The sequence below is a fragment of the Patiria miniata genome, unplaced genomic scaffold (genome assembly GCF_015706575.1).
Source record: "Patiria miniata isolate m_02_andy unplaced genomic scaffold, ASM1570657v1 HiC_scaffold_25, whole genome shotgun sequence".
NCBI classification, from domain to species: Eukaryota; Metazoa; Echinodermata; class Asteroidea; order Valvatida; family Asterinidae; genus Patiria; species Patiria miniata.
The window spans coordinates 12,716,570-12,736,657 of record NW_024037064.1 but is presented as its reverse complement, the minus strand read 5'-3'; the positions used below and the strand labels follow the sequence as shown (position 1 = coordinate 12,736,657).

The window sequence follows — 20,088 nt, the reverse complement described above, 5'->3', positions numbered from 1 at the left end:
GGAGAAAACATCGTAGATTACAATTATGTCACACCTTCACTTTAACCCCCCAGCCACCTTCTTAGCTCCGCCCCCGCTTCCTGAAAGCTAGATCCACCCCTGCCCACTTCCCTTCGGAGAAAATGTTGTTAAATATCTCTCCGCTATAAACCATCATTTGTATCCATTTTCTGTGTATTATTATTCAGAGCGTCAAATTGAAATTACAAATAATTCTTAGATTGGTCTATTGAAACATGTACGAACCTTCAAAGTTTTTTCTTTAAACTAACTTACCCTAAACATTGATGAGCATTGTCTTTATATCAAAGCCCTACTGGAACATTTGCGCGTTGGTGAGTTTGATTTTTGTTTCCGGATCTAGGCCTGTATTCATCTGCCTATATTTTCAGGAGAAACAAATGAAACGCTTTTCCCAACCTAACTGTTGCATGGTGTTGATATCCCTATCATGATGCGCTTTTTGTAGCTTTGTGTGCAATGCAGGTCGCAGTTCGCAATCTGCAAATTAAACAAAATTCACGATTTGCCCGACTACCCAAAGTCTTTATGTTGCTTGGTGATGGTGTTTTTTTAAGGATACGCTTAGTGCATCCATACCGTGTGTGCAGTGCGGGTCGCAGTTCGCCATCTGCAAATAAACAAAGTTCACTATTTGCCCAAACTACTCAAAATCTTTATCTAAGTCAGTGGAAACCCGGACATGCATAAATGTCCATCAAATGGATTATCGTCTACACAGCTGCCAAGATACCACGGATATTTGCGGATTTCCAAGATTGCTCGCAAACAATGATGTTTCATTTATTACATTGTATTAAGATGTATACATTTTGTTACAATGTATACTTACTTACAGAGTGGTGAATTCGAATTTGATATTGTGACGATATTGGACAGGACAAATCACAAAACAACTATTATCCCATGCTGTCCTTGATATATTTTAATTCAGGAAAAGTTTGCATCCGAGTTAACATTATATGGCTATTAAACAGGCAAAAAATAAATAATACCCCTCCTGGGAAAATGGCTCCCCTGTACAGTAACCAGATAGATTTAACTGTTCTTATAGTAAATCCGGGTTAATTGATAACTGGTAGTTCATCCAGTTTATAAGGGGGTTGGAATTCCAAAACCCGTGTCAAAAGTAGAAAAAGTGCAGGAAAGAGCAATATCCTGGTCCGTCTGCAAGATGGGTGGTTTGCTTCAGGCTCTGCTAGTTGTGGTCTTTCTTCAAGGATGCCACTGTGGGGAGGTCCGCTCGTCCCATGTCAGAGATTTAACTTTATCTGTGAAGGCGGCTGAAAACGAGTCTCAGGTCAGTACCAAGGATCTGAAATACCATTGTGCATGGACATTGGTTTTTCCGAGTTTTATCTCGATATATCCTGATGTATTCTTGTGTCGAAACACATTATATGAAATATTGTTGGGACAGGCAAACCTAAAATCTCCAAAACGTAAGCTTCTCACTATAAAAGACATTCAATGCTTTACCCGTTATTATTATATTTAATTGAACCGGCCTGCTGACTAAGCACTGTTAGCGCGGTGTCGAGTGGCAATCCAACCTGTGTAAACTTTGTCTTTGTCTAGCAAACCCTTGAATAGCATAGAGTACACAGTATTTTTTTTTATAAACACAAGCCAGTAGAGGCAAAGTCCATAATCAAATATTGGTGACCCGCTCTGAAAAATAAATAGTCTGATGTCGCATAATTTGAATTCAAGCTTTTGAGATTCTGAAATGGAAACAGTGAAAATTTGATCAAAATTGAGATTTTTTGGTATTGTTTTAGTTTGGTTGTTTGGTAGTTTTAGTTTAGATGTCTTAAGAAAAAATGTTCGAAAGGAACAAAATGTGGATTGTTGATGATTTTTTTGGTTGGTTACAGTATATTTGTCATTTTGCAAGCCCTGTTTTCTCCATTGAGACTTTTCTAGTTTTTGTGGAAATTGACAGAATGAAACAAGCACAACAAAGCAACCAAATGTCATAGAGAGATCCATGACATACCAAATGTAACCTTATTTCATTCTCATTTCATTAACGTAGTTACCTCAAAACGTGAGTTTTTGCGAATACTGACTCAAATATTGCAGAGCGGGTCACATTTAAACATTTCTTTCCACAGGACACTGTTGATGTTTCACCTGGTCAGCATGATGAACAACCTGCCATTAAGTCACTGCAGTGCTCAGACTCTGGTAAGCTTCTTGTTCTCTTCAATTCAGATTATTGTTTTTGTCAATTGCCTTACCCAAACTACGGTGTATAGTTAAAACATCCCTTCTACTATTCTACTCTCATTCCATTGGAGAGTAACAGCTCTTTAACACTAACCCCCTATACATACAGCTAGCCATTACCCCTATTACACCGGAGATTTGGTGCCACTGCGGTGCTTGTACGGCATAAACCGCAGTGGCACCACCATGATCGCCGTGGTTTTGCAGTGGTTCCGTCATTGATCGCCGTAGCACCGCGGAAAACTGTCAAAACCGTGGACCTTCGCGGTGGCACGGCGTATACTTTGAATATGTTCAAAACTTCCGCAGTGCCACCGCGGGTTGGGCCAATCCGTAGTGGGATCGCCGCGGCACCGCCATGACCGCCGTGGCACTGTACAAGGACTGCAGTAGGACCTCTATCACCGCCGTGCCTCCGCAGTACAACCGCCGTGCAATCGCGAAGGTCCGCGGTTTTGACAGTTTTCCGCGGTGCTACGGCGATCAATGACGGAACCACTGCGGAACCACGGCGATCATGGCGGTGCCACTGCGGTTTATGCCGTACAAGCACCGTAGTGGCACCGCACCTCCGGTGTGACGGGGGTATGACGGGTAGGGGAAAACTATGAAAAACTACTGCCGGTGTCACTACGGTGATGGCGGTTTTGTGGCACCGCGCCTCCAGTGTGACGGGGTATAAGTAAGAAATATGTGTCGTTGTACCGAAGGATACAGGCACCGCAATTCAGGTGGCTGCATTCGAGCCCATAACCTGAAGAATTATTCCTAAGGTCGATTTACAGGACAGTGAGAACGTAGCACACATTATTCTACAACAAAAACCTGGCTACACTATGTGACATGATAAGGTTGCAATATACAGTTAATGAGATGGATTAAGTTGCACAAAATTGGACAAAAACTAACCCTTTTTTCTCATAAACAAGGTCAGTGGTGGGTATGATCTGGCTTTTTTTCTATATCAGATCAGTCAGAGACAGGACATTTGTTCAATTCCCTGCTTTTCCCTGCATCTTTGACTTTAATGTGATATTTGTTTTGATTGATATTGGCCTAGCATCCCCTCCTGTTATTGTGGAGACCTGGCCCGATCCAGCAGTCACCAGAATTCCCGCCTTCGCCGATTGGACTTTCCATTTCAAATTCAACCAAAACGTGAGTGTGAATACTGATCCTTCTATAATATCCATATTTTCGAGCAGAAAGAGCGCTGTAATGGGCTACGCCTGGAAAAAATTTTTTTTTGGGGGGGGGGGGGGGGGTGGTTGGGGCAAAGCACATTTCCCCCCAAATCGTTATACTTTCTCTAGCATGTTCTCAGTTTATTTATATTTCTTCGAGGATGGGTGGGGTAAATTGGCCCACCCCACCCCAACTAACACCCCTGCAGACGCCCATTTTGTTAAATGTGTACTACATAATAGCAAACAATTATGACTTCACCGCACCTCTTCCCCCCTTTTTTTGGATGCTTTCCGGGGGGGGGGGGGGCGTCTCTCCCCCCTTGCCCCCCCCTTCTTGACAGAAACTATAGAAATATCTTCTTTATTGAAGCATTTAAAAGATGAAGTTGTTTGAAAAGATTGTTGTCAAAAACTTTCGATATAGCAATTTTGCGTCAGTCACGTCTTTTGTAACCGTCTTTTGTAATCACTTTTTGGGGGACTTTTGTTGAAAACATGGCGCACTCTGCACAAGCTACCATGGCATAATTGGGACACAATTTCAATGAAAATGCCCCTTGTAAAAGGTTTCTACGTGATCGTAAAGGTGGCGGCATCCGTCAAACGGTGCACATAATTGAACACATCATTGAACGGTGTGTTGCGAACGAATATACGTAGAACTAGTGTTAAGCTCGCCTCACACAGGAGTTACGTTTGTGCTGAGCAAAAAGTCATTCGAGGCCATTCGCTCAGCACAAAGTTCACATAATATCCCCGTGTGCGGTGAATTTTTGCTGAGTTATGTGCTGTGCTGAAAAGAAAAACTAGCAAATGGAATCACTTACTCTGTACACGTGATATGTTTGTCCCAATCTTCTAAAACTTGCTGGCGTTTTGTCCCCATTTTTAAATCACGCCAGCGACAAACAAGAATAATGTGCGTTCATTGGTTAGTTATTAGTCTTTTTTAGCTAAGTGCGTAGCTCGTGTTGCGCACACGGTGAGTTTTTTGTCTCGTCTGGCCAAATAAATCAGACAGGATAGATATTTGCCTCACGGCCTCGCGAGACAGAAAACTCAGTAAAAACAAGTTGCACACGGCGGGCTACGCTGCTGAGCAAACGACCTCGAATGACTTTTTAGCTCAGCACGTAGCTATAGCACTCGCGTGTGGCGTGTTTTACGGAGTAAAGCGAGTTCTGTCCTAATCCATATTGTACAATTTGAATGGAATTCCGCACACAGGTGAATAGGGCGCCTAGACCTGCTTTTGTCAAGGTTTACTACAGGGTCGGCACATGGGTATTTTCAATCGACGCCTCCGCTGGTGACAACGTTCATTTCCCTGCCCCAGACACGATGCAAGTTGTTGTACCCGCGAACTTGAAAGCGCTGCTAGCTGGAGGGCAAGTGTTTCATGTGCTGTTGGATGAGGGCGTAGTGACCGGTCCTGGGCCATGCTATGTTCCATCAGCTGCCGTTACGGACCCCAATTTCTACAAAGTATTGTACAGTGGCTTGCCAGATCGTAAGAACATTACACCATTTGTGGAAGTAGGCTTATATCGCTTTATTTTTGACAAGAGTGAAGTGGGGAGGAATTGGTTATGTGCAATAAATATAGTTTTTGAATTGGTGTCCATGTGCATGTAAATTGCACGAGGATTATTCTTGACTTTACTGCATGTTTACTTATAGTTGCTTAACCACTCAACCTCTCCAAAATAATCAGCTCCTTTAGTTTTTTGCTTGATATGATTTTTTTTAAAGACTTCTTTTGTCCAAAATCTAGTTAACAAGAATGAATTGTGTTTATCTTTATATTAAGTCGCACCATTTTGTGGCGCTTTTGATAACGAAATAATGTTGTTTCTGTACTCCTGTAGGATACCACGATACTCCGTACTACACAACTCCAGCGCCACCATCAAGTTGCTCTGACACAGGTAAGATACGGCTGCTTGTAACACTGTAAGCTTGCGAAGGGCGCCCTCACTGTTGACATGTTTTGATTATTTAAATCAATCGGGTACAATGGAAGTACTAAGACTTGACTACTCATGCGTTACAGGAACGCTTTGACACGTTTGTTACGTTTTATCCTTCCGACTACTTTTTCTTTATATTGTTCGAAAACGATTTGGGCCCAAAGACTAAAGCAACATGTCATGAAAAAAAATCTTTAAAAAGACTACCAGTGTGTGGGAGGGTGATAATGTTCAAAAGCTCATGCTTTACTCTAAAATGCTTTTGCTATTAAATAAATCTAAGATGTGGTAAACATAACGGCCTACTGTGTCCGATACAGTGCTAAGAAACTTTACTTGGAAGTTATATAATCCTACCTAGAGTAAATGATGCCAAGAATATGTCTTATAATATGGGATTCAAACTGTATTTTTGGATGACTGTTGGAAGCTGTGAAATAATTTCCTTTACAGAACGTCCCACTGTCATTCAGTCTTGGCCAGCTGATGGATTTTACTCTTCACTCAGCATAGCTAAACTAACCCTCAAGTATGATCGAGAGGTTAGTATCAAATTGGATTACAGGTAACACTTAACTTTATGTTTGCATTAATTGGGGGTGTAAAATTGAAAGTTGGGTGATTTCACACTTTTGTTTTGTGCGGCGATTAATTGTGCAAAACAAGACTCCGCCATGATCTCCAGATCCTAACCATTCAGCGAGCGCCTTCTATCGAGTCTTCGGTGACCCGTTGTTTTGTTACCGAAGAGCGTGGCAGCTCAAGTGCAAATCAACAGCTTGGACCGAATGTTTGCTCGAAACGAAGTCACAATTTCTAAAGTTAACACCAAATGGCTGCAATACCTGGATAGCATTAAATTTACATGTTCATATATATCAGGCGCTCTGTGCATACGTGAATATCTGAGACTAAAGGCCTGCTTACCAATGCAATTGTTTGCAAATTAGCAGTTGGCACTGCACTTGATGCTCTTGATGGAATTCCCATTACATGTATTTGACACCATGTGAAAGATTAATGACGAGTAGTAATTCATATTTTCCGGAGCCACATTTTGCTAGAAGAAAGAAAGATACTAAGTCATACTACTAGTACGTAATTTAACTATTGTTTGTAGACGAGCCATCTGTCCAGCAAATTGTACTTGAATTTGTAATTGTTAATTTGTTTTTGTTACATACTATCGGGTTATGATTTTGAAGAATACGTTTAAATAACTCAAGCATTAACATTTTTTTAACCATCGCTGTATCGTATCATTCTAATGCTGGAAAGTTGTGCCCTAAATGAACTGAATAAGTCAAAAGTGATCCACTGAATTGCCACTCAATCAGTATAAATTGATTGTTCCCATAGTCTTTTGCTAACATACTGAGGATCGTGTATTTTGGTGTATTTTCTTCCAACTATTCATTAGGTCACGGTGGCTCAGAGCCTAACAGGTGTTTACATATACAGACGACATGCTTGGCAGTCTGCCCAGAACTGCAAAATCGTCCAGACGGCTGTAGACACAATAGAAACAGACTGTTATTCATCGATGAATTTAGATGTATATGATTTGGATGGTAATGGAGTGTTTACCATTATAATGGCTGAGGATGTAGTGACTGGTCCTGCCCCTTGTAATGCTTCTTCTGGTTGGCTTGCTATCACACTGTACACCGGCTCACCACCAGGTAGGTATCTGTTTTACACTTGACTGCTGTGGTGTGGAACATGTTTTTTTATTATTCTTTGGCCTCTCTGGTGATAAACTGCCATGTCACATTGCGTGTATAGCGGTCAACAGTTGTATTCTGATACCATGTGATGGTGTCCACCTGCCTTGCTTTGTATGAAGTGTCAAAAACAACCAAATCTGTATTTAATGTTACTACTGTAGATTCTTTAGTACTTCTTCAGGGAAAATAATCCGCTCTTCGTAGATTTGGAATATTTCTGCTACCTAATACAAGCCATGAGAATTCATAACATCACACGTTATCTACACGATTTTTTTATGGGAGTTATAGTAAGTGCAACATTCTTTCCTATATTCCATAAGTAAGTGCATATAAATACAGCTTGACGTCATCACATAATTATCCAGGCGGTCGGCATGTTTAAGTTTTTTGAATGGGCAATTCGGAAAAATAACATGGGGAACATACAGACGTAAAAAGGCATCCACATAAGTTTATTTGTTGCCATGGCATAAACGTACTCCTGCAGTTTGATTACGATCTAAATTTAGATGACAGCATACTGGACAGTGTGATAATTTTAAAAAAATGGGATGAAATGACTAATAAAGGCGTTGTGTTTTCTGCATCATTTTGACACAGCTACTGATGGGGCCCCAACATACGCATACATCACCGAGCAGTTTGGAGACTGGACGACGCGTGACAACCCAGGCTTCCAGCCAACAACCGAATATTGGCCAACAACCCAGGAAGGTGTAGTATACTCAACTTCCATGATATGCAGGACAACAGTTTTTAACTCGCCCACCTATGTATATAACACTCTGGTTACTTGTTGAACTCAACTTCCAATAGTCAGTTGGCGTAGATTGAATGTTCGACAACATTCTGACCGACTGGTCTAAAGCACCAAACTTGGCAGATAGATTCTTATAGCGAAGACTTTAACTCGAAGGAAGGTTGTGAAAACTACTCCACTTCCAAAACAATACACGCCAGAACAAACTATTAACTCACCCATACACTGTAAGTTGGTTAACTACATTTAGCACATCTTAATTGGGTTTACTACGTACCTAAAGTAAAACGGGGACATTCATGTTCGAATGACATACTCGTAAAATTATATCAGACTTGTATGAACAGGGATATTCACTTTCTGTGAAATGTTGACGATCATGTCACTCACGCAAGGTTGAGAACACAATTAATTGTGTTACATGTGTGTCGCAGTGCCTAAACATTTGAAATCTCATGATCTCATTTATCAGACGAGTTGACAACTACCAGTTAATTTATTTTCTAAATAACCTCGTCATGTAGTTACGGAATCCCCGTATACCGAGCCAGCAACAACTCCATGGCTGGACTGTGCAAGTATGGGTAAGAGGTTTTTCACTTCTAAATTTACAGTTGATTATCAAAAGTCCCAGTGTTGGATTCCTAGCTCCATTTACTTCAAATTTGGGAAACAATTAATATCTTCTTTCTGTTTTTCCATATTTTTTTTGGTGGGGGGGGGGGGGGAGTTCAAGCCCCATCCAAAATCTGAAAACCTATATTACAGCACAGAATATGACCCTCCCGAGGGTTGGACTGTCACGTCAATATATTTTGAATAATTTAAGATGGCAAGCATGCAATTATACATTCTTTTTTACCGTCTAGCAAAAACTGTTCACGGGGCATTAACAGCTGAACCCAGCTATACACCCCTCCAACATGAACAAAAGTACCAGTAGCTCTTCTCTCCCGTGTCTGTATGTGTGACTGTCACAACTTACAATTATCACAGTGGGTACATCTTTCAATTCAGATACCTCTTATCACTTAGCCTCAAGTCATTACTGTCTTGGCATGTCAAATTGTGCCCATACTAATATATAACTTATGGATTGATATCTCTATAGCATCTCCTGTTGTCATTGAGGCCTGGACTAACGCTACAGTCAACCTGCCTAATTATAGCTTGATCTGGAATTTTAGGTTTGATCAACATGTGAGTATACTAGCCAAGATAGTCATGCTAAAGTGTGTGAGCATAGATGATGTACCATGGTTAAAGTAATCATTTTAAAGCTTTCATTTTTGTTTACTTATACATGTCTGCAGCGATGCAAATAAGGTAGTAATAAATTAAAAGTTCAAGAACTTCCCTTTACAATGGAACACAGATGTCGAGTCCATCACAAATCCATCACGTCTTCCAGTCCCAAGCTATATAAATAAGCTTTGACAAAGGCATTCCTTTGTTGTTTTTCATCCGTTATTTCTTGTGACTGGACTTGTTCACTGGACTTGTGAATTACTTGCGACTGGACTTGTGATGGACTTGTGATTTACTCGACTTCCCAGCGATGGAACCACTCTGAGAATGCCCATCAGGCTTAGGTTAAAACTTTTACATACAAATTATGAACCATTGCTTTTGGATTACCTTCGTTTTGATGAACCCTGTATATAATTTGAGGCCCAGAGGTTTGTACGCACAATGGTAAATGTCTTACTTGAAAGAATATGAACTCACTGCCATTGAAATTCAAATTGCAGATAACCAAGGCAACAGGCTCCAGTTGGGTCTATGCTAATTTCTACGAAAGCAGCGGACAGTTTAGATTAGGAATCCCCACCTGGCATACTTACCACGTCCGATTTCCAGCTCCCGACACGCTGCAAGTTCTAGTCCATGGGCCAAGTTACCTTCCCATAGGACAGGAGTATTATGTCCTACTTGATGAAGGTGCAGTAAATGGCGCAGCTCCATGCTATATACCATCTGCCGCTGTCACTGATATATACCTTTGTAGAGCTGTGTATGGTGTTGCACCAAATGGTGAGGTTCAAACTTTTGAGTTTATCAGATTACAACGTATGCCTAATCGACTAACCTCATTTGTTTACGGTCTTGTACCAAATGAGGTTCAAAACGGTAAATTTGCTATAGCCTATCAGATTACTACGTATGCCTAATCGACTTAAATCGGTGATGTACCAAATTGTGAGGTTCAAACATTGAATTTCTTATCAGATAACTAAGTCAATTGGTAAGCTGACCAAAACAAAATAACTAAATGGTCAGGAATGGCTTTGTCAATTTTGGAATTTGTTTCACAGCTACTGATGAGGTCCCAATATACACCACTCAAGTACTTGAGGATTGGACCACATCATTGGAATCTGACAACCCTACCAAACAGCCTACAGAATTCACAACAGAGGAGATCGGATGGTCTACCCACCAACCCCGAATGACTCAACCACCCCTCTTGCCATCAATGGACTGCTCCGAGTCTGGCATGACGGTCTTCATCCCCCGCTCTGTGATTAGTGATGCCTTGTCGTCTCATTTACATTTTCTTGACCCGTCGTGTGTCGGTAGTCATCATAACGCCACCCACGTTAAGATTGCAACAACTTACGACCGATGTGGAACTTTCATGGAGGTATATTCTAAAATATTATTCTGGTTTCTTATTTTTTTGTACAGCTTTCATTTTAGTTCTAAACGTGCCTTTGTGAAAGTTAACTGCAATAGTTTACCTAAAAGTCAAATGGGCTGAACTGAACAAAGAAATTGACTGTAGCGGTTTTGAACCAGCGACCTCCTGATTGCCATTCCAGTGCTCTACCAACTGAGATATCCAGCCTTTTGTTGGTGGTCGATTTCTTTGTGCACCACATTAAAACAATGTTACAACGCAACAATTGTTGGCTTCATGTTGTGGTCTTTTTGAAAGTTTGGCATATACAAACTGTGAGGTCAGTGATATATACATTGTTTGCTGCAATTGTCAGGATTAGCTGAAGAAAATACCTTGAAATAAATATACCAAGGCTTCATGATTCTTATTTTGAAACGTGCGTTAAAACGTTTCCTTGTGGTTTGTTTGCAACATTACTTGTTTTCGTTTGTTTTCTGGCAGGTTCATGGAGACAGTGTGATTTTTTTCAACGTCATCCACGATGAGGCTGTCCCTGTCGAACCAGGCAGTGTTATAACCCGAGACCGAGATATCGAGATTCCAGTCCAGTGCATCATGGATTTGGAAGGGTTCGCTGAAATAAGGTGGGTCTGAGTGAAGTAGGCTGGGTTAGAACTGAGAGACTGAGAGACTGAGATTGATGTCTAGTGCATCATGGACTTAAATGCAGTGTTGTAGTCGAGTCCATCACAAGTCCTTTCACAGTACAGCTGCAAGTAACTGGGTGAACAATGACAAAGGAATGCTTTTTTTAACAGTTCACTTGAGTAACTAGTGACTTGACTTAAAACTGAAGGACTTGTGATGCATTGTGATGGACTCGACTACAACATTGCTTATTAGAAGCTAGATTTTGTTGGATGCTTGAGGTTATACCTCGAGACCAGGTGTTTGAGTGAAGTACATGTACATCATGGATATTAAAGGAATCGTTGTGGGTTGAGTGGAATGAAACCGGGTTATAACCTGAAACCTACATGTTGGGAATGCAATCAGTACATCATGGATGTTGAACGGACTGCAGAGATAGGACGGATTGGAGGTACCCATATAAACAAGACCGTTGGGCAAATGTACATTAGACAATGAAAAGAATGCAGAACTGGGATTGAGTTGGAAGGAAGGACATAGGCCAGGAAATAACCAGAGACAAGATATTGATATTCTGTCCAGTGATTCATGAACCTTGAAGGGATTACAAAACTAGTGTGGGTTTAAGTTGGATGGAAATAAGCAAGGTTATAACCTGATACCTAGCCGTTGAAATTCGAGTCCAGTGCATTATCTATGAAACTAGAATAGAAGGCTGAAACAGAGGTGGAGTTGAAGGGGATTAGCAGGGTCACAATCAACAATACATGAAATGTCAGTATAATACGCTTTTGTTCCGAACAAAAAGTCTAGTAAAACTGAATAATGATCGCCATTGTTTACAATAGCAGACGTTTTTGTCCGTAGGCTAATTAACTTAAGCTTTTCAGACTTTTCTGGTTCATAGTGTGAACTAGGATAGGTTGGAAGGAACCATGTTGGAACCCGAGACCATACTGGTTGCTAGTCATGTGATGCATCATGGCCATTGAAGGGATTGTAATGCTAAACTTGGTTCTGATGAGGAAACCAGGCATATGAAGTTAGAGCCCCTGTGATCATATACTTAAGAGGATTTTACTGGGCTATAAGGTAGGTTGGAGGGAACCAATCAGATGAGGTGATATAACCAGGGACTAAGGTACTCTGATTATTGAGGAACCAATCAGATGAGGTGATATAACCAGGGACTAAGGTATTATGATTACTGAGGGAACCAATCAGATGAGGTGATATAACCAGGGACTAAGGTATTATGATTACTGAGGGAACCAATCATATAAGGTGATATAACCAGAGACTAAGGTATTATGATTACTAAGGGAACCTATCAGATGAGGTGATATAAGAATTAGGTATTATGATTACTGAGGGAACCAATCAGATGAGGTGATATAACCAGGGACTAAGGTACTCTGATTATTGAGGAACCCAGGCATATGAGGTTAGAGCCCCTGTGATCATATACTTAAGAGGATTTTACTGGGCTATAAAGTAGGTTGGAGGGAACCAATCAGATGAGGTGATATAACCAGGGACTAAGGTATTATGATTACTGAGGGAACCAATCAGATGAGGTGATATAACCAGGGACTAAGGTATTATGATTACTGAGGGAACCAATCATATAAGGTGATATAACCAGAGACTAAGGTACATGTATTATGATTACTGAGGGAACCGATCAGATGAGGTGATATAACCAGAGACTAAGGTATTATGATTACTGAGGGAACCAATCAGATGAGGTGATATAACCTGAGACTAAGGTATTATGATTACTGAGGGAACCAATCGGATGAGGTGATATAACCAGAGACTAAGGTATTATGATTACTGAGGGAACCGATCAGATGAGGTGATATAACCTGAGACTAAGGTACTCTGATTACTGAGGGAACCAATCAGATTAGGTGATATAACCAGAGACTAAGGTATTATGATTACTGAGGGAACCAATCATATAAGGTGATATAACCAGAGACTAAGGTATTATGATTACTAAGGGAACCTATCAGATGAGGTGATATAAGAATTAGGTATTATGATTACTGAGGGAACCAATCAGATGAGGTGATTTAACCAGAGACTAAGGTATTATAAATCTAATCCAGTGCATGGATTTGTATTGCTGACCTGGATTAATTGAAGAAGTCAGGCAGAGTTAAACCCAAGACCTAGATATTATATTCCAGTCCAGTGAATGATGCACTTGGATGCTAACTTAGGTGGGTTGGAATTCAGGAATGACCAGGCTGTGGTAACCCAAGATTTAAATATTAAGAATTGAGGCTAGTGCATCTTTGACTTTTAGTAAAGGATCACCGGACTGGGGTGGTTTGGAGAACCCGGTAAGAGGTGTAACCTGAGACCAAGATATTGACGGTGTTGATTTTTCATCTTTTTATAATGCAGTTTCCGTCCGGATACCTCCAAGATCACATTCCGCGAGGATGGTTTCGGCTCCTTCAACTTCTCCCTCCGTCTTTACCACGACAACGATTACACCACGCCCTACCAGCCTGCTGACTACCCCGTCCACGTCGCGATGGGTAACAAGCTCTACTTCGAGGCTCGAACTTGGAGTGAGCCTGGTCTGGAGCTGTTTGTGCAGACGTGTCGCGCCACGCCTACCTCCAACTCAGATGATTTTCATCGTTACACTTTCATCCAAGATGGGTGAGCTAATGGTTTCCATGAGTGAGCTAATGGTTTCCATGAGTAAACGAAACAAAGGTCATGTGTTCCCAAACAGCTAGAGCATGTTCAGGTTCACTCAGGCAAAGTACTGATTCTTCTGCCGGAGTAGTTTTACCAAAAATAGTTATTTTGTAGTTAGGGGATCAAAAAACGATTGTTGTTTGCTATAAATCTTTGAGTTATGCATGTACACTTCAATATAATTAACAAAAGTCACACACCATCACACCATCAAACACAATCGTAGTTCCCCTACCCCCCCCCCCATTTCAAAAATATCCCATGGAGATTTCCCAAGAGATCACAATGGAGATTGCCAATGGGATCGCCATGGAGATTTCCCATGGTGGTCAATGGGGTTTTGGACCCCATGTACCACATGGGTTTCCCATGTAGCATGGGATTTGGAATTTTCACTATGGGGTTCTTCCCATGGGAAAAATGGTGTCCATGGGACACCATGGTGTTTCTTTAGCTGTGCATGGTGTTCTCATGGGACACCATCGTGTTTTAAGAGACCACCACGACAATCCTTTTTACTCCCATGTGTTTCCCATGGCCTCGCCATAGTCGACATTTTTGTAAGGGCCAGGAAAAAAATTTGAAATCCAAATTCTTCTATACATGTTTTTGAACAAAATGAATATAAATTAATTTTCAGAGTCAAGTACAGGCCTTTTGTTCTATTTTTCAATATGTGGGCTAGGAAGTTGTGGTACCTTGCTCTTTGTTTGATTCTACACAGGAACCATAAAGAGGAACAGTTATGACCTTCTTGATCTTATGCCCAAACGTGTAATTGGCATTTAGAGGATCCTTTTTTTTCAGTTAAACTGGCACAGAGTCATGACCACCCATTTTGCTGTTGTTGTATTTAATGTTCTATTGTGTAGGTGCATTGAAGACAACACAGTGATGTTCCATCTATCAGACGATCCGGACATAGAACGTTTCGAGATTGATGCCTTTGCATTCGTAGATACCCTACCTCAGCCGGTGGTAGGTGTTAAATTTCCTTGAGGTATAACAATTGTGCATGAACTATAGCTGGCGCTGTATAGCAAAGCAGCAAGGTCAAAAAAAGAAAAGTGCCTTTGTTGTTTGACCTGTACTGTGCATATAATTGTACTGTAGTAGAGATGGAGTGATTTTACTTACCAATAAAATCTAGTAAGGCTGGGCACATAGAATGAAAACCTAACAGAGCAAGTTCGAATTGTTCTCTTGCTTGTTTAGTTGCTAATATTCTTATAAAAATGACAAAGCGCGCATACTGTACAACTGTACAGAGTGTGTCAAAAGAGTGAAACTGTTGGAAAAACAATGAATAAACACAGTTTAATTGTTTTTTTCTTCAATGAAATTAGATTTTACATTAAAGCCTGACTTACTTCAGTCCACCCTTTTTTACCCCATGCTGTTTGGGTCCCTAGATCCAAAAATACGATCCATTAAGTGAAAGGGTTTAAATTTTACTGATGTCACTACCACCTGTGGTGTCATTAACTTCAATGCCTATTCAATGCCTATTCAGTGCTCAATCTAGAGAGGAGTGCTGTCCTGTCCAAGGATTGTGGATTGAGAAATGGTCAAGCTTTAATGTAATATGTAAGTTCATTAAAGAAAAAGCAATTAACAGTTTTAAATTTTTGTTTGCCTGAATGTGGAATTTTGTTTGACACACTCTGTAGTTACTTTCAATTACATAACAGATTTGGAATGGTTTAACATTAAGGCTTGGCATTCATAATAAAAATCAAATAGAGTAAGTTTCTAATTGTTCTTTGGAAAATTCCAAGTCTTAAGTTAATTTCTTGTTTGTTTCACTATATTCTTATTCATATATCTGCCAGGCACCATGTCATAGACCTACAGTTGCATGTCAGGTTAATTATTTATTTATTTATTTCTTATTGATCCTGGGTGATCTACTCGGTGAGAAAAATTCACTGATCTTCCATGGATCCCAGCTCACACAAAACTACTGGTCAGCAGGATTTTCAAAATCTCAGTGGGCTCAGATTTAAAAAGCCAAGAGTTTCAAGGGGGGACTGAGGCTAATGATTGTAGTTGATGCACACAGAGACAAATTATTCTTTTCCATCTGAATACTAGGGACCTAGATGTTGTAACTTAATGTCTCAAGTTTTTATCTAAATTCCAAATCTGTTCCTTCTTTATAGGTGTACGTCCATTGTGACATGGTTCTTTGTAACTCCACTGATGCATCCTCGCACTGTGCCATCGGATGTCCCACTAGAAGCATGAACTTACTCCCCGGTGTGCACAGACGCCATGCCAGATCTTCGTCTGGTTCCCACGCATATGCCATCACGCAGGGACCCATATCCGTGATGGATGATGGGGGGAAAGGTAGGGAAAGGAGGAGGGGTAGGCTATGAAACATGGAGCATGACTAGGGTGGGGATGGGTAGGATGGTAGGGTGTAAGTGTTAGTCAAAATGTTTGGGACTCTCACTACTGTGTTTGAGAGTGCCAAACATAAGATAGTAAAAACATGCAGTACAATAGACTGACATATGAAACAACCAGTCCAACACCCCTTTAGTACTGCATCAATTAACTGTGTCAAAAGAAACATCTGATACCCAGTGGCTATTACTACACATTATTTATTTCTACACGAAGTCATGCCACCAACCTACTGAAGGGTCAGTCTTTTTGGACATGAACCAGTCTAGCCTTGCCCTTTAGCCTCAAGTAGAATAGGTGCTCAGTGTTGAATAAATGTCTCCTGTCAATCTTGATTTGAGACCTCAAACTTGGATGGTGAGATAGTGAGGACCTAGTCTTTGCCTCATGAAAATTTTGGAGAAATGTGTTAACTATAGAGTCAGTATGTAAGTCGGCCTGATTTTGTATTGCATGTTTTTCTGCACTCAAGATGCAAGCCTGGTGTAATATGTACAGTGTAGTTGTGGGTGGGACAGGGAGGGGGCAGAGAGATAGGGTGGGTGATATGAGTAGGTTGGGATGAGGTTGGTGGGATGGGGCAGGGTGGAAGGGGAGGGTAGGGAGACATTGGATGTGCTGCAGGGATAAATTGATTGGAAGGGTTTATAAGGGAGTGTAGTGATTGGGTAGGGACGAGTAGAATGATGTTGGTGGATATAGGTTAGGGCAGGATATGTGTAGGTGGGAAGGGTAGTGTGCAATTAGACTAGGTGTGGTGGGCTGGGTGGGATGGAGAGGAAGATTTAGGGAGGATTAGGTACGGAGGGGAACTGTAAGTGTTTGAGTAGGGTACATGGTATGTGGGATAGGGTGATATGCAGTGGGATTGTGTGTGTGGTGGACAGGGTTGGACTGTCGAATGGAAGGTGGAGATTGAATGGAAGGAAGAATATGCAAATAGGGAGGGGTAGAGTTGGTATAGGGTAAGTGGGATAGGGTAGTATGCAGTGTGGTATGGTGGGCCAGGTCGGATAGAGTGGGGTTTAGGGATGGATTGTGTAGGGAGAAGTGTTTTATGGTGAATTAGGTTCAGGGTAGGTGGGATAGGGCAGTGTGAAATGGGACTTAATTTGTTGTGGGTGGGATGGAGTGGGGTTAAGGGATGAATTGTGTAGAGAGTACTGTTGGAATAGAGGGGTGGAATGTAGTAGATGGGATAGTGTAGGGTGGTGTGGGTTAGTCTGATTAAATATTGGGTTGATGGCATACATGACTGAGCATACATGTATAAAGAATGTTGAGCCTTGTTGGTAGGAATAGGGTAGGGTAGAGTGGGTGGGGAAAGGGTATAGGCAGGGATGGGCTTTGCAGGTTTGGTTGGGATGTGTGTGATGAGAATGCGAGTTTGTTTCTGCATTCAATAGGGGATGTTGAACAATAGAGGACAATAGGGTCCCCAATTTCCGAGAGGTCCCCAAGTTGGATTCGTGTACAAAACATATTGGAGGTCAACAAAAGAGGGACAACAGGGGGTCCCCAATTGCAGGCAATTGGGTGCAATTGGGGTGGATGTTCTGGGATGGTCAGGTTGGGATGGACAACGATGGGTGGGGTTTAAAGGATGTGCCAACAATTCAAAATATGTGCATTACTGTTGAATAGGTTGAGTCAGATATTGGCATTTTGTGTTAAGTTCCTGCTTAAAAAATATTAGCATTTGTACGTGTTTGTTTTTTTCTCAGAAGGAAGTGAGCTGTCGTCTGTTCAGTTGCCAATCCTTCTGACTACTGTCTGCCTATTGGTTGGCTGCGTGCTGGTACTCGGCACACTGATTGTCGTGATGCGTAAACGCACCCAACGCCTTCAACTGTACTCGCCACTGGCCACTGAAGAAAACTAGACACAGGAACTGTCTACTAGTCTAGTCTTAGTTCATAAAAGGAAATCATTCATCAAAATTTTTAAATTATGTTTAAAGAAGATTTCAAAGGAATCTTATATGCTGTTAGGCATGGGTGATATTCAATAGAAGTTAATTTAATGCAGCAAAATTATACACAGTGCAGTCTGTCAGTTAAGTTGTCCTTAATTTCAATATTAACATAAAGTGTTCAAATAAAAATAACTGGCTAAGTAAAGTAGTAAGCATATATTTTTTTCTTCAAACTCGTTTGGCAAAATTAATCAGTTTCGATAATTGTGACTAAAGTTTTTTTAATTTAGTTTTTTCACCTTTTTTCTTCATATTAGCAGTAGAAAAAATGGCTAATTACCCGAAAATTAAAGCATATGCCCTGCCGATTTGGTGAGAAAAAAACTAGCTGAAACTTGCGACTTAAGTGGCTCACGATTTGTGAGCTTCCCTAATAAAAATGAATGAAATTTGTATCATCAGCAATGTTGCATTGATATAGTATAGTCATAAAAGTTGAGAAAAACATTGCCATTTTTTAATTATCGTTTAACCAATAATTTTTCACGAGCTAATTACTCACGGCTAACATGTCAATTGCGTAGAAATTAATAGATAAATAAATCGTCGAATTAATGTTGTTGCAAATGTCGTTTGATTGCTTTTTTATTTTCTTTGTTTGAACACATTTTTTTTGTATTTTCACTAATTGTCAGTGCAGGTTGAGGGCGTGTATTTTTTTATTGTGCTTGTCCGGGCCCCCAGGAGAGGACCCTTGCCCCCCCCCCCCGCCACACTCATTCACGTGTACATGAAAGGTAATTAGTCATCCTCTCGAACTGGAATGTATACTGTAATCCCCCCCCACCACCTTCTTTTTATCTAGCTCAATTTTTGAATGTTCCCAGCCGGCCAAAAATATCTTCCTACATGTTTTGTTTTGTTGCGAACAACCCCCCCCCCCCCCCCTTAACAGGGTCATGTATGTCCACTGCACTACACTCAAAACAACCTTTGCCTCATTTATTTGGCATGCGGGCACTGCTCTCTTTATATAGAGATCAGTGCATATGCATGAGACTTTAGGACTTGTAACCAGTCTACTTTGTTTACAGTAGGCGCACCGTCGACTACATGCTTTCGGTTAATTAATATTATATACCATTTTAGAATTATAATCTTCAATTTAAAGCCTGAAATTTTTCTGGTACACTTTATCCTTTTAATACTCTTAGTGCAACTTAAATTTTACAATTACTGTTTAGGCCTACAGCTCTCTACTAAACTAAATTTTGGGCAGAGCCTAACAGTCCTACGCAACGACTTCGCCATGGCCTACGTGCATATGACCGTACGTGCAAAACTCTCTCGCCAGCATTGGACCTTTGCATACGTACTGTAAGTTTCACTTTTGTCATAAAGAATTTTATTCATTTCAGTCGTTGGCAGTGATCAATTTGTGGACGCTACTTGTTGAGTCCATGTTCTCAGAACATGCAGGACATTTCTTGAGTATCAAATGTGAATGAAATCCGTTCTTTTGAACAGATTTTTGTGGTTTGACTTGTCGAGAAAGTTGTGTGCATGAGTTCGTTCACGTACGGGAGCTATTGTGACTCGCCGACAATTTCGTGTATTAGGGATCCAACGGCTCTTTCTTGAGCGGGAAAGAATGTGGCATCCTGACGCCTCTTTTTTTTCAAAGAATGTTAGTCATCGCACAAATATTGATAATACATGAATCTTGGACTGAGAAACAATTCCAAATTTGTTAGAAAGTACTTTGAAAATGCATTAAACTCTCCATATACTTTGTACACAACCACAGAAGTGGCGTCTGGATACTACATTCTTTCCTTTGTGTTTTTGTTTTACAAATTAAACAGG

The 20,088-nt window shown here is 40.8% G+C and overlaps 1 protein-coding gene across 1 annotated transcript; it reads left to right on the top strand.

Moving 5' to 3' along the window:
- The first annotated feature begins 817 nt into the window (after window positions 1-817).
- On the top strand, window positions 818-18,849 carry LOC119733340. Its single transcript, XM_038206924.1, has 17 exons — window positions 818-1,321; window positions 2,139-2,211; window positions 3,314-3,411; window positions 4,668-4,950; window positions 5,309-5,368; window positions 5,864-5,952; window positions 6,831-7,092; window positions 7,741-7,854; window positions 8,425-8,484; window positions 9,012-9,100; window positions 9,652-9,934; window positions 10,216-10,544; window positions 11,025-11,167; window positions 13,590-13,853; window positions 14,768-14,873; window positions 16,058-16,247; window positions 18,032-18,849. The coding sequence occupies exons 1-17, from the start codon at window positions 1,196-1,198 to the stop codon at window positions 18,187-18,189; spliced, it is 2,727 nt and encodes a 908-aa protein (XP_038062852.1). The 5' UTR covers window positions 818-1,195; the 3' UTR covers window positions 18,190-18,849.
- Window positions 18,850-20,088: the final 1,239 nt, after the last annotated feature.

Bases quoted from the DNA above. Each gene is read 5' to 3' on its own strand.
- LOC119733340 (XM_038206924.1), top strand. From the start codon at position 1,196: ATGGGTGGTTTGCTTCAGGCTCTGCTAGTTGTGGTCTTTCTTCAAGGA. The intron at 9,935-10,215 runs GTGAGGTTCAAA...TTTGTTTCACAG, and splicing joins GTATGGTGTTGCACCAAATG to CTACTGATGAGGTCCCAATA. The intron at 14,874-16,057 runs GTAGGTGTTAAA...CCTTCTTTATAG, and splicing joins ATACCCTACCTCAGCCGGTG to GTGTACGTCCATTGTGACAT.